The 15,831-nt window shown below is 35.4% G+C and overlaps 1 protein-coding gene across 2 annotated transcripts; it reads right to left on the bottom strand.

Moving 5' to 3' along the window:
* Positions 1 to 9,822: 9,822 nt before the first annotated feature.
* On the bottom strand, positions 9,823 to 13,789 carry LOC110865370 (mediator of RNA polymerase II transcription subunit 33A). Of its 2 annotated transcripts, XM_035974568.1 has the most exons (9): positions 13,444 to 13,789; positions 12,889 to 13,038; positions 12,389 to 12,801; positions 12,199 to 12,274; positions 12,030 to 12,073; positions 11,678 to 11,919; positions 11,405 to 11,497; positions 10,889 to 10,950; positions 9,823 to 10,090 (listed from the first exon to the last, which is right to left on the bottom strand). In XM_035974568.1, exons 2-6 carry the CDS (start codon positions 12,928 to 12,930, stop codon positions 11,904 to 11,906), a joined length of 591 nt encoding a protein of 196 aa, XP_035830461.1. In that variant the 5' UTR covers positions 12,931 to 13,038; positions 13,444 to 13,789; the 3' UTR covers positions 9,823 to 10,090; positions 10,889 to 10,950; positions 11,405 to 11,497; positions 11,678 to 11,903. The 2 variants fall into 2 exon arrangements, with proteins under 2 accessions (XP_035830461.1, XP_021970303.1); XM_022114611.2 differs by lacking the exon at positions 10,889 to 10,950 and having other exon boundaries at positions 12,030 to 12,274; positions 13,444 to 13,788.
* Positions 13,790 to 15,831: the final 2,042 nt, after the last annotated feature.

Below are 15,831 nucleotides of genomic sequence, written 5' to 3'. Positions count from 1 at the left end.
ATTGTCGGAAAAAATGATTTGAACTATCATTGCCAACTCAACCCACTCGAAGGTTCAAATCCAGAACACTACAGTAAACAAACAACTAAACACAATCAACTATCAAGATCAAAATAATCATCAATCCAAACTTCAATAAAGCAACTCACTTTATGCAAAAAAAAAAAAAAAACAACTAAACACAATCAAGATCAAACAACCACTAATCGAACCATTTCATAAAGAAAACCCAGCAACAAAAAAAAACCCAGCAAAAAAAAAAAAAACAAACAAAAATTTAGAACTCACCAGTACCACCTACATCATCGGCACCACCGGGATGAAAGAGAAGAAGGGAAGGGAAGGACAAGGGTTTACCGACACCACTAGCACCACCGGCAGAACAACAACACCACCCAACATAGGCATTGCACCACCGACATCCACTTCTCACCAACACACCACCACTCACCAATCATTTTCTCCTTTTATTTCACCTACTTACAACCACCATCATCATCACTCTTCGTCGCCAACCACCGTCGACCAACCACCATCACTCTTCTCCACCGCTCATCGTCTCCATTTCTAGCACCGATCACCAACCACCCACCATCATCCACCTACAACCATCATCACCCTTCGAGTTCACCCTCACCACCAGTCACAACCACCATTCACCGTCGCTCCTCACCATCGATCAACCACCTCCCACCACCGTCTTCCGCCGCCTTCGCCATCACAGTCACCCCCACTGCTGCCTGAACCGTCACCCCCACCGTTGCGGTTCTTTTTATGGTGTTTGATGAAGAAAAAATTTAGATCAGATAGAGAGAGAGGGTATTTTGTTGAAGAAGAAATGTGATATGAGGGATAGCGAAAGTTTAGATCAGAGAGAGTATTAGATCTAATGTTTTGAAAAACAGAGAAATATTGGTATTTGTAATTGCATGTGTCAGTTTGTATAAATTACTATATTGCCCCTCAGTTAAACACAATTGTTTTATTAGGTGTCCAATTCTGATTGGTTAATATTGGTTCTCGCGGTTCTCGCAACTGGGGGTGGTTTTCATTTGAACCGATCCCCACCCTATATATAGTGGTGGGTTAAATGACAAGAAATTTTTGTAAGAAGAAAAAAAGAAGAAGTTTCAACTAATAAAAATGTATCATTTTACTTCATTTAATATTTGCATTTAATTTTAATGTAAGGGTATATTTGTAAACTTACATAGATCATTAATTTCTAGTCTTCCCCTTTAATAGCTAACCTACATTAAATTTGTAACTTATTTTCAAAATACATATTTTTTCAAAAAACAAAAAAAATTAGAATGTTGGACAAATTAATAAGTGTGTAGGATAAATTACGAGTTGTGCAGGATACATTTAAATATGTGTAGGATAAATTTCGAAATGTGTAAGATAACTTTTTATGTGTGTAGATAAAAAAATAGTGTAGAGAATAATAATCTTTATAAGTAATTAATTACTTAACTATAGTAATAAATGAGATAAAAGAAAAACTACTTAATATTTTACAATTGTACACTTTGTTCTTTTTCTTCTTAATTAAATTTTCTTCTCAAATGAACCCCCCGCTATATATGTAACTCTTACCTTTCTCTCACCCCTCTCTCCCTCTACCGCTACTACCAACCATCATCGCCACCACCGCCTCCAACAATATATAGAATTCTAAAAAAAACTTGCAACTAATCACTCGCGTTCATGTCACATCCTGATATTACCACATATTACCTGTGGGGAGTATCGTGACGTAGTTGATATCATCATAGTCAATATACACAATAATATAGCACAACGGAAGGCTTGGAAGATAATTACTATTACAAACCATCGTGTCCGAGTGTACAAAATAAAAGAATATACAGACTGGTTGTAATAGAGATCCACAGGCGGATCATAAACAAAATACAAGAAAATTGAAATAACAGACTTCAGGCATCTAAGGATTTGCAAGATCCTCTTATTTGACGCCAAGTAGCTCTAGCCTAATTTCGAGAGGTACCTGCCACTTAGTCTTTGGAAAATACGCCAGTTTTCACTGGTAAATACAATTAACCGGCTCATTTGAAAAACAGTTTGTGAAAATTGATTTAAGTACACAAAGCACAAAACCATTTATAACTTGGGACAATCTTTAATAAAATCTTGTATACAGTTTTACATGTTTGTCACACATATGGGGCCGGTTTGGAAGCCGGTCATGCTTAACCGACTCACCACTATAAAACCCACAAAGGAGTTATCCCGAACATGTGGGTTATTTAGCATTTGCATCTGTCAGGTGTATGCCTACACCCCTTGCATAGGTCGTGGCCATTTTTAAATGAAATGAGCCGAGGATATCCAGGAAATGGTCGTATTAACCCCCAATGTTTATGTTATCAAACAAAACAGATTAAAACGGGCTATGCAAATTTATTAATAACAATCCGATTAAATGATTTCATACCCGACAAAGCGGTATTATTATAATACCGTATCCCAAGCCCGTATAAGGGAAAATAAGTTAAAAGTATTTACTTGAGCTAGATGTGAAAGATCTTACTCAGCCGTATGTTTCCTAAAGCCTTATGTAAATACCTTCTACCGAAGCTACTCAATCTGTATGGAAGGTTTATTAACCTATTAGGATACGAACGGGTCTTTATTTAAGTCAAAGACTTAGACCGGTTAGTTTGAAAGATACTTTACGGTTCGAAATGCTAGATTAAGCGGGGACCGGAATAGAATGTGATTTAGACCCGACAAGTTTGGGTACTTTTATAATATGGGTAAACTAAACACATTCTGGATTTTGAAGATTTAATGATAACGTTAAACCCATTTTGGCTAATTTATGTAAACTAGTTACATAAACCGAACCGCACGCATAAAAGCATAACGGGTAACCAAATGAACTATATACAAGTCTCATATGTTATTATGCTTAAAATATGTTAATACATCAGTAGGATGTTAACATATATGGCCAAAAAGTATTTAAAACCAATTTAAGTCCCGTAAGGGCATTTTGGTCATTTTAATATTTATAAAAGAGGTTTTATAGTAAACTGATATTCTGGTCTAAAACATTTAGTAAAAATATTTATTTTATGGTGGTAAAACAATAGGATATCATTCATATGTGAGGCTCACTATTTATGGCCAAACTATGCCCCGAAAGGGTATTTTGGTCATTTCACATATGTTTCTAAGGACATAATTGGAAGTCTGAGTTCATGACTTATACTTACTGTAAAAATATTAAAATTTATTTATAAATTCAGTAGGTAACAAGTCTTAGGTGCTAATTATGGTTTTAAACCATACTATGCACCTAATTAGCGTAAAAATCGATAATTGACGATATTTAAAATGTTTATGTGATTCTGAGATTTTGATCAGCCTTGAATGCTTAAAATATTTATTTTTCATATCAAGTCAATAGAAAAAGTTTTGGTATGCTAATCACATGTAAATCACATTTTATTAGCCAAAAGGGCATTATCGTCAATTAAGGAATTTATACAAGAACTCTAAGTTATGGTCAGTATCTAATCTGACCCAACATTCCAAAAATTCCTAAAAATGATATCTTAACAGTAGGTAATGAGTTTTGGGTCAAGATCTATGTTTAAACATGCATTATGCATAATAGCGTAATTTAATTAATAAAAAGTTCAATTTTACGATATCGTGCATAACATCGTTTTGAGACCATAGAATTATGTCAAATTAATTTAGACATGCTTATATATCAGTACTTAACCTATTTGTATGCTCACGTATTCAAAAATCTCATTTTTGGCTAAAAAGGGCATTATGGTCAATTATAAGCATCATAACGGAAACTAACATATAATTCAAAATATAGATGACCAGGTAATATAACTCCAGACGGTTATATTACAACATAGGATGGTCCTAATGGAAGCTTAAAACATAGAAGAACTAAGCTCAATCGGGTCAGATCTGAAAGTCAAAGCAAAAGTCAAGCTTTTGCGACTTTCGGTTACGAACCGACCCTAAACTCAGAATTGTCGGGTTGAACATGCTTAGACATGTTCTAATAATATTTACCAAGTTATTAAAGTGATAAAATATGGTTTATACCTTCTACATTATCAGATTATGTTTTTATTTAAAAACTTGACCAGTTTGACTTTTTAATTAACTAGTATGACCCGACAATTAACTAAGCAAATGAGAAAATTAGGAGGTGCCCTTTTAAGGGATTAACACCTACCTAATTATGGTCACATAGCCATATTTGCCTCGAAGAATGGCTGGACCATTTGAGTTTAAACCGAAGGTCAAAGTCATTTTACGTAACTTTGACTTTTCGGTTTTTAATTAACAAAACTGAACTAAAGAGGGCGCTAAGACACTTACAAAGGGTCCTAGCAAATCTTTTCAACTAGAATGAGCTTCCTTATGGCCAGGAATCTCCAAAATTGAGAGAACAAGTGATAAAAGTGATATGAGCAATGAAATGGTGCAACATAAGTGCCTATTTATAGTTGAGGAGCAAGATCAAGGATCATCACAGGTGTAATAGGAGTGTTTAGGATAATCCCAGGTGTCCTAGTGGTATTCTAAAACCAACAACAAGCTCCTGGTATCGATTTGCAGGTGTTTAAGTCGGTGAATTGTAGAAACTTGCAGCTGGCAGTGTTTTTCTGCGCTGGGCACTCTCTCGCGGCCCGCGTAGGATATGGGGGTGGGTCTACGCGCCCCGCAACAACCCTTATTTCAGGTGAAAATTGTTTTATGTTTGGCAGTTTCAGTCCCTGTTCCTTTATAACTTTTATAACTATCATTTCAGACACAAAAGGCCCTTGTAGTTAGTTTGTAGAGGACCTTGGGATTATAACCAAACACCGTTTGGTCCGGTTTCGTTAAACAATCACCGAAAACACTAGTTTCTGCTCATTGACGCTTTTAACCCTTATTCTTGGGAACTTGCGTAAATAACACATAACGATCTCGAAACCTTGTGAATCTGATATCACTTATTCTTGAGAGTGTATTTGAACATTACGAAGCCCCGGGTTTGTTAAAAGGTCACTCAGAGGTAAGAATTAACATGTTGACACGTTTAACCCATGTAGTTTATAATCTTTCGATTACTTTCACAAACGGCTTCTTATATCCGAATAATTACTCGTTTAAGAATATATTCTTCGTGTGTGGTCATTCAGATGCACAAGTTTGGCATGTTGACACTTCTAATCCCTTCGCATACATATTTTCATCGTTTGTTAACTTTAGTCCTTTAAACTCAAACTTTTACATGTTTAGAGTTTAGGACACGTGTCTTCACATAATTGGACACGTTTTTACGAGGTGTTACAATTCAATGGAGGAAGTTGTCTGAAATGGTCAAAGAGAAAATAATATTCAATAGTCAAACCCTAAAGGTTAATTTGACTTTAATAAGTAAAAGAATTTTACATTATCTTTAGTAGCATGAATTTTTTGATGAATAAACAATTCTCCACTAGGCTTCAACACCTATGAAATTCCTTAAACAGCTTGTCATTGGGGAAATCTTGTGATGCACCCATGGATATGATAAAATCCACAAATGATAGACCCATTGGCAAAGAACCTGTTACGATCGACCGTCCACCTCTTTCACCCCCATAACACCACCGTCACCACCAACCACGACGCACTATCCTGTGATGTATGCCCTCCACCAAAGCCTAACTCCTAATGGCCAATCAACCATACACCAAAACCCTAACCATCCATATCACCATTCCCCAATGCTAATTCCATCACCACACACACACCACTCACGTGAGGTCGAAGTCTCACTCAAATTTAATCCAAATACTACTAAATAGTTAGCGGTAAGTGGGTATCGAACACAAGGAGTTTGTGGAATATGCATTATCTAAATAGCTTGCTAATTAACTAGATTAAAACTAAATTGTTTAGAGATTGGATTGATTGGTTTTAAGTATCTAAATTACTAACTAGATTGCAAATCAAAAGTTGGGTTTTGTAAACATATTAAGAAAGAGCGACCATCCTAGGTTTCCGGTTTCAATCGACACTAGTGTTTATGTCCAACTAGAAAGAACCACATAGACATGGCTCGTGTGTAGTTACTTGTTTGTAATAAAAGGGAACTAAGTACTCAGATTACTAGAATGCGAGGTTGTTACCCTATGACCAATTAATCATTATCCAACCCTAAACCCTAAGTATTACAATATTAAAATAATAAAATATTAAAAAAAGATATATATTATTATAAATTTAAGACCACTATTCATGGTTCTTTGTCATATACTAGATTTGTTGAATTCGCGCGTTGCGGCGAAACAGAGCAAATGTGTAACGCCCCAAAAACCCAAATATTAAAATTTCAAGAATGATTTATTTACACGGTGTAATATTGAGATAACTAAGTTAGTGAACTTGGTTATGGTTACAAGTTAGATGTTAGTAGTGAGGTCTTGTGACTAAATAAATAACAACCAAAAGTACAAGGGCTAAAAGGGGGCAAAGGGAAAATGTTATAATTAAAGAAAAAGGAGAGATTAAAACACACACATAGTGTGTGTGTGGGTTCTGGTCGATCGTACAAAGGCAAGGGAAAGGTGAAACCCTAGTTTCACCAATTTCATCAAATTGGGAAGAAATCTCAACGAAACTCAGATGCATGAACCTAAAATGTTGACCATTTAAGTGTCTCTAACACAAGGTAAGTCGAATTAAGTATTTCGGTGATGTTTGGTTAAGTGGGTTATGTGTAATCCGTGAATATTTATTTGAATTGAGAAGGAATTCTAAACAATATGAATATATAGAGGCTATAACATGCTTAATTTCGATTATGTTGATGTTTTGGGAAAAACCCATTTGTAGTAGTAGTAGAATGAAGTTGATGACGACTATATGTGTTATGTTCTATAGAATTTTGATGGGTGAAGTTAGATGTTGTATAATGTTGTTGAATGAACCTAATTAGAATGAAAATTGTGTGGTAATTGTTGAATCAATGATTTTGATATGAGATAGTAAGCTTATGCACAAGATACTTGTACATTGAGCTTAGATAGTAGTACGCTTGCAAGGTGTTTGATGAAATGTCTAAGTAATGTTATGATATGAGAGTTATATGAAACGTCTTGAGAATTATGAATGAATTATAGAAAGACGAGGTTAGTAGTAAACTAACTTGAATAATGTTCCTTGGATAGAACTCGTAGGAGTATTCGAAGGAACTATGTATAAGATTAGAAGAATATGCATAAATTAGTTGTACACTATGCTTAGGAGGTAGTATACACATTAAGTATATGATGAAATTATGAGGTAATTGAGATTAGATCACTTGTAAGTGATTAACAAGTAGTTATGAAGTGGGTTTTGAATAATATGATGAAAATGATGATATACTCATGTTAATGATGTTTGAAACCTTATGTGCATGTGAATGTTTGAAGAATTCGGCTAATATTTGATAGATTAGCATGCTATGAGATCGAATGATAAATTCGATCATAAGATCCGTAAGATGGAAGGGTCGTGATGAATGATAAATAAGCTAACTATCTTGCGAATGATATTTAATGGCTTGATGCTAGACAAGCTAAAAGGAAGCTTGGGAAAGAAGCGGGTCAAACGGAACATATACAGATGGGAAGCATATTTGGATGCGAGGTAAGTAAAGCTTACTCCCCTTTTGTAGGATATTTATTCATTGTATAAATTAAGAGCATGATAAGTTAATATATGAAGAATGATGTTTCGGCAAGTTTTGATACGGGTCGGAATATGTGTTTATGATAAGAAACTAAGTTGTGGGTTGAAAGGGGGTAAAAAGGGTATTATGGTAATTATGATTACGAGTTAACGATAGAATATGATACATGGATGGGGTAATGAATAATTACTACCCCATAAGGACGAAATGATCTTTTAGACCAAATCGGTCAAATGTCGAAGATATCACCATTTGACGATGTCGACTAATGATTTTATTGTCAAGTATTATGAATTCACAGGATGAATAGCGAAAGGATTTCGTTGCTATCATCTAACAATTTAGTGGATGAAGTATTAAAACGGATCATAACTTTGATCCGACCAAGGTATGTGTGATTAGAGTTGTAGTTAAGTAGTAGGATTGGTTAAATATGCAATGAAGTCCTTTGTTGTAAAGGATGGAGCGAAGTTGACAAAAACGCCCTTGATATGTATATCGGGCAAACGACCTTAAAAGTCGTTTAGAAACAAGCTATTCGATTTGAGTAATGTTTTGGTCAATTATGAAAGCGAAGAATAAGGTTTTGTATGCCATAGACCTTTTAATGCGCAAAAACCCATAACGGGTCAAAATAAGCTTTTGAGCAAAAATGGGTTAAGAGGATGCAAGGCATCTAAGAATTTAATCTCTTATGATGGCCGTCGTTGAAATTATTAAGTTCATATGAAGTTGAGGTCAGATCAACAGATTATTTTGATAAATGCATGAACGGGTCGAATAATTCGTAAACGAATAATAAGCCGAAAACGTATAAGTTAAGAATTTCCTTAACCCGGATGTTGGATTTCAAGTTCACATGATAGAATGTTAATTTACAATCATGTAGGAAGAAACGGGAGGTTAAATGGGTAAACAGTTTAAAAGTTATGTGAGTTTTAGTGCGTTCGAGCGACGAAAACAACACAACAGGAAAACTGACTTTCGAGAGGCCGTCGCCGACGCCTCATGGAAAGTCAGTTTTTGCTGACGCGTTATTTTATTGCCTACGGAGGTTTTTGGCTACGCGTAAATGCAAGGGCCGTCGCCGACGCCCTCCCCAGGTCCTAAAAGCTGAAATTTTGTTATTTATGTGATTTATGCATCGTAGGCTTCGGTATATTATCCGTGGACTACGGTGGGCCTCCCAAACATGATTTTTATCGTTCCTTTGATGTATATGGGCAATAAATCTAAGTCCAAGTCCCATGTGATTAATGTATGAGTATGTAAGAGGTATGCAAGATATTGAACGTGTACATAGGAACGTATGTACGTATGTAGATGTGTATTTATGTATATATGAAGGTACGTATGAGTGTATGCATGTAGGTAGAGACATGGGAATGTATGTACGTATGTAGTTGTGTATTTATGTATATATGAAGATACGTAGGAGTATATGCATGTCACTACTAGAAAACATGGTTTTTGTCATGTAAATTTTGGTTACAAAATGGTAGCAATTTCTTTATTATCACCAGTTTGCCACCGAAAATACGGTGACAAAAACACCCGTGTCAATTGCCCTAATGCCACCAAATTGCCACCATTTTTATATTTTGCTACCTTATTTTACCACCACAAAATTGGTCAAAATTATTTGCCACCGCTTCATGTTTGCTACGCTCTGCCTTGTTTGCCACCGAGTTGTGACGCGTTTTCATACCATTTAGCCACTGATTTGCCACCATTTAACCACGTTTTGATACCATTTAGCCACCAATATTGCCACCATTTAGCCATTGGTTTTTGCACATTTTGATACCATTTAGCCACCTATATTGTCACCATTTATCGCCGATATTGCCACCATTTAGCCATCATTTTTCACACAATTTGCGAGTTTTGATACCATTTAGCCACTAATATTGCCACCATTTAGCCACCATTTTTAACACAATTGCAACCATTTGCTACCATTTATTTGCTACCATATATTGGTTTTAATTCAGATTTCTTTTCTCCCTGCTATTTTTATCAAAATTACATATCAATAAAACTACAAATAATATAAAAAAAAGTATAATAAAATCCCAAAATTATATAAAAATCTTGTTTTCAAAAGCATATAAAAAATACCAACTAAAATATAAACTAACTAAAATTATCCTAATAAGATAAACATCTAAACATTCAAAACCAAGTGTTTATAGCATATCTTCGAACTGTAGCTGTTAACATAGCTTCAATTTGTGACATCCTATCAAGCAACGCATCTTTATCCACCTTATCTTTTTCTTTGTCAGCCAACAACCCCGCAATAATTCCATTGAACTTTTCTTTTTCTTCATCTTTTTCCTTAACGAGCTCCTTGATAACTAAGTTCAACTTTTCAATCTACAAAATAATCAATGAATAGAATCAAGAAATCAGAATTAACGAAAACTAATAATGGGTCAAGTTGGTTGCAAAGAAAACAAAATACAATTGTGAGCTACTATTCAAGTGCTAGAAGCTAAATAGCATGTTCAAGTTTGTTTACATATTAAAAAGGAAATTATACCTAATTTTAAAAACATTTTTTTGTATGAAACAACCCGTAAAGAAGGTGTAATCAAATCATTATGAAATTCCTTAACATTCTCACTAATTTAAGAGCATCAAACCTAACATAAAATGGGTTGTTCGAGCATGCTATCAGCTATGTAACGGATCAAAAGACTAATTTCTCAATACATGTCGGGTTGACATACCAACAAACTTTGTATTTTATAAATAACTAATTTGTTGAATACGATTATGGAAACAATAAAACTCTACTAAAGACGATCAATTTAATAGTCTAAAAGCAGTTAAGCACACTTTGGGCGACCTTCGAAGGAGTTGACCCATCTATACTTACCTAAGTTTTCAAAGTATACCTAAGTACCTAACTTACTGTCCCGTTGGAGACAACATATCCTAACCATGTCATTTCTAAATATCAAAAACTTCAATATCCTTTAACTTTATATATCAAAAATCACCATGATTCAAAATCATGACACCAAAAAGATTTCATTTACACAATCATACTTCATCTGCCACTAAATGTTTAACCTTTTTTACATATGTAACATCATGCCTCTTTTATAGAATACTCAAATGCATCGATCATCAAAATTCCAAAAGGGTAAAAACTAGAAAGATAATTACCACTTTGAGAATAAGTCAAACAGGCAGTTATATTCTTCAACTGGCAACTTCTAGATGCTCTACTGCAGGTTTAAAAACAGTATCATAAACACCCCATATAACAAGAAATGATCATATCATATAAAGATTCAAACTTAAACTAAAAAACCACATATATATTAGTTTAAATTCAGTATCATGAATAGACCTGGCAAACAGGTCGGTTCGGGTCATGGGTCAAAACGCGTTCGGGTCAAAACGTGAATTATAAAAACTTCAGCTGGTCACGAAATTCATATGGGCTGTGCACTTCAAGCTTTTTGAGACGTGGGGCCTATTAGGGGTGTTCACGGTTCGGCTTAAAACCGTGAAACCGCCCAAACCGATCATCGCTTTGGTTCTTCGGTCGGTTTTTTCTCTATTTCGGTCGGTCGGCTTCAAAAATCTCAAACCGTAAATATCAAATATTATGTAGACATATATTCTGTACATTCAACTGATAGAACTAAAAAAGTCACAGATGACAAAATCATGTACCAGGTAACTTGTTGGGTTTTCTGATCGGAACAAATTTCTCACCAAGAGCCTATGCAATAGGAGGACCAAATATGAACCCTCTTGCTTCAACACCTGCATTATGACACTAAATTCAGTTAGCAAAATCAAAGAATTAAAAAATTAACTAGAAATATTTTTTATTTTTTGATTTATTTATATTTTTAGCCTATCATGCCCAAATCCATCTTGACAACACTGATTATTGATAACATGAAGTTCAAAACTCAAGGTTATATTTATTCGCATACTTACAGCATTAATGTCACTTCCACAGGCATTCTTAGTATCAGCCCTTCTAGCTTTAGCAACAGAAGTGGGAACTGTTGCTAATGGTTCAATCACAAGCCCATGATTACTATATTTAATATCAGTATCATCCAAATTTTGGTCTGCCAGAGTAGATCCTGTATGACTTTTATTCGTGTCAGAAGAGAATTGTTGAGCAGTTGGTTCAAAATCTTGAAAAGAGGCTGTATATTTAGAGCATGCCAAGCCTGTCAAAAGCTTAAATATTTAGAAAGTTCCATTTAATAAGAATATATATTATAAAAATTGAATAGCAACTGTTTTCGAAAGAGTAGAAGATCAACAACTAATGTGTTACCTTGCCGACTTGTGGACCATGTGTTGGTTTAACATTCTGACTTTCTGAGAGATACCAACAGATGAAGACATTAATGTGTGAATTTCTTGCAAATAATTCGCTTTTTTCCTTCAGACACAACTTTATGATCATCTGATATTAACTGAAGCAGAGTTTCTGGTGTCATCACCTTTGAATTTCTTAGTGCTGATGAGTTGACAGCAAGAACCTCTATATCCTGAACCAAACTTCTCCAATGTGTGGGCCTAATGAACATTAAAACAAAATTAATTTATGTATATCTATATGTATGTATGAATTTCAACTATACGTATTAAATTTTACTATAGATAGCAAGTATCAAAGGATTAAGTTCTAACATGTTTCGGCGAGCCAACAAAAGAATCCTGGAAGTTATTTGATTCTGCAGGAAAAGCCCGATCAGCTCAACCGCCATAACTGTATTTCTACCCTGCAAAATCTTATTCCTCTTTTCTATCTCCATGTCTTGAGGAACATTCCATTTATGTGTTCTTTCTTTGGTAAGTTCTAGAAGCCCCTCATCTCCTAATGCTGCCTCTACTAACTGCCAAACAACTGCAACTATAAACTCAAGTAATACATTGCCAGATGCAACCTGCGCATCAATGCCTTTCCCACGTAGCTCTGCAAGAACCTTTTCAAGTGTCTCTGCAAATCCAACACTTGAACCATCCACAACATCACGGCCATCAGTAAGTACATGAACACGTATCCTCTTGGCATCGTGTTCACTAGCACCTTTGAGCAGCAACTGCAGACCAATAAGTTAGACATGATGGTTATCAATAAAAAGTAGATAGATAGTTGTTGGTCTGGTTATATGTTGAAACCTACACACCTGTAACTGATCAAGGCGCGAGTGCACGTCCACACCACTCATCAATCCAATAAGGTACAAGGTGTTATTTGCGAAAGATTCTTTGATGTAACTGAAACCTTCGTCTTCGTAAATTTTTCAGAGGCAAGAGCATTATCAACAAGTTTTGCACTAGTTGAACAAGTATAATCTTGTTAATAAACATAATCAACAATCAAGGATCATTATTGTAACAACTTAAGAACCCTTATGTCGTTTTTAAATAGAAAACAACCAGAATCCTATATATCCCTAATTTACATTTTAGTGATATTTTCCTTTTGTAATCTCATAAAATTTTATGTTCATCCAAGCATGTCTAATATGCAACATAGATGATAAATCACCAAAGAATGAATAAAACCACACAAATTTGACACTGCATATGATCATCTCATTTGATTGTGAAGCTTAATTTTGTATACTCTTTCATAATAGATGTAAATTATTCAACAAGAATTTTACCAATAATGTAATACCGAACATCAAATTATCAAAAATCAGTGACGAAAAATGAAAGGGGATTAGAGAAATCACCCTTGAGCAAAAATTCGTCCGGCACCAAGAGCATTATGCCCGACTTCACTGCTCCCCATGTCATCATCAGTCGGAAGCTCGACCTTCCTATGAGCCTTCACCAATCTCCACCGATCAGGGGCACTCGAAATCGGTGAAATCAAAGTGATTTTAGTTGACAATACAGTTAAATCAAGTGCGGAAATCAAGAAAGAGTGGAGGATTTTTACCTTACCAGTGGATTTCCATGGAGATTAGGAACCCTAATTACGAGAATTTGGTGAAACGTAGGGGAGCGGATGAGAAGCAAGAATTAAAATTTTGGGAGGGGAGTTATTTGGTTGGAACCTAATTAACTTTTCTTTTTAAACGCACAGATCCATTAAAAAAATAATTCCTCTATTTGAATTTTCATGTTGTCACCAATAACATGGTCACAATTAACAAATACTTTTTTGTTTTTCAAGTTTTTGCGTATTTTTCTTACAAATTGCCACCGAAAATAAAAAGGTGGCAAAAATTGCAACCACTTTGTTACCATATCATGGTAAATACGCTTATTTTCATTTCCGTGGCAAATCGGTGGCTAAATTTGCTATCATTTTTTTCGGTAGCAAATTTTGGTCACAATTGCCCAATTTTCTGGTAGTGTGTATGTAGAGATGTAGAAATGTAGGTACGTATGTAAATGTGTATGTATGTATGCATAAAGGTGTGTATGAGTGTATGCATATATGTAGAGGTATAGGAAGGCATGTACGTATGTAGATGTGGATGTATGCATGAAAGAATGTAAGTACGCATGATCTAGATGCGTTGAGTAATACGTTATTAATGGTGTGCCTTGAGGATGAAAAGTAATGCAGGTACATTATTGAAGCCTCACCAGGATACGGATACGCAGATGAAATGCTTAAAGCTAGAAAGATAATGAAAGGGGGAGCATACAGGAATAAATTTTGTTTATGTATTGTGTGCTAATGTTATGATTGTACGTGGTGAGTGCAGGTTGTGCAAATCATGGGCGATTATCACGAGGAATAGAGATCGAAGACGGAGTCACAAGATAGATTGTACGAGATTAATTGAGTATGTACTTTAGCAAACGGATGTTATGCTTTTGTTTTGTAAAACAGATATTTTTAAAATGAACTTTCAAGTAAGTCAAGACGTGTGTAATGAAAGAAATTTTTACGGCACGAATTTCCGCTGTGACTTTTGTCAAATATGTATTAGGGTCTTACAAGTTGGTATCAGAGCCCTGGTTTGAGTGAATCAAGTACGAGAAGATAAATACTTGAACTCAAACCTGTGTGCTCTTGTGACAAGAAACCCATACAATCCGAGACTCGATCAAGATCTAAGGGTAGAAGTAAAGGTAAGTAAGTGCATAAGTATGTATTTTGAGAAAACTAACATCATGTTACGTGTAAGGTAAGCATAATTGCTTGGAAAGGATGATCCATGAATGCGGTCTATGACCGGCATCAAGGCAAGAAATAAGACAAATTAACCCCAGGTACGTAAATTTAACATGTGGGCGCATGTAATGGTATAATCCAGCAAGTGAAAGAAAATTATAAACGAAATACAATAATGGCATGGTAATGAAGTTTTGAAAATGTTACACTTTCCGAAACTTAATTCTTCGGACATAAGGTGGCGATTACACGAAAACATGAAACTAGTATGTGGATTGTGTACCTGGCCATTACACAAGAAACATATGACGTTCGTGAGACCATGATAATTGTTACAGGTATGTCCATTAGAATTAGGTAGTAGGTGGACGTGAGGGTGAAGAGAAATGTAAGACTTTCAGGAATGAAAATATGAATGATATGTTAGAATCCGCGAGACGGATTCGAAACATGAAAGGAATGAAATTATGAATGATATGTTAGAATCCGCGAGACGGATTCGAAACATGAAAGGAATGAAAGTATGAATGATGTGTTAGAATCCGTGAGACGGATTCAACACATGTAAGGAAGAAAATGTATGAAGAGGTACAAGTGTGTACCTCAATGCATATACGATAGCTAAGAAACGTTAGTTTGGCCTTGAAAGGTCAAACTGCGAAGGTAGACGAAATAAGTAACTAGAATGAAAGAGTTGCATGTGAGAAATGAAATGTGTGACATGTTATAGCAGGGGGGGATAGTGCACGGTCCTCCCAACCGTCGGAGGGATCTCACTCCGGGAGCCGCTACCCGACCAAGCTAGCTCCGCGGTGACTTCCCCATGCCGAGTTCTTACCCTGGGCGACATATGCCACTCCCAAGACTCGAACCCGGTACCTCTGGGAAGAGGTGGGTGTCGGTGGCCAACTCGGCTACCCCAGTTGGTTTGACATGTTATAGCATGTACGTAAGAAAGTGTAGAATGAATGTTTGAATGAAAATGCTA

The sequence above is a fragment of the Helianthus annuus genome, chromosome 6, assembly GCF_002127325.2.
Source record: "Helianthus annuus cultivar XRQ/B chromosome 6, HanXRQr2.0-SUNRISE, whole genome shotgun sequence".
NCBI classification, from domain to species: domain Eukaryota; kingdom Viridiplantae; phylum Streptophyta; class Magnoliopsida; order Asterales; family Asteraceae; genus Helianthus; species Helianthus annuus.
This window is presented reverse-complemented; position numbering and strand designations above follow the sequence as displayed.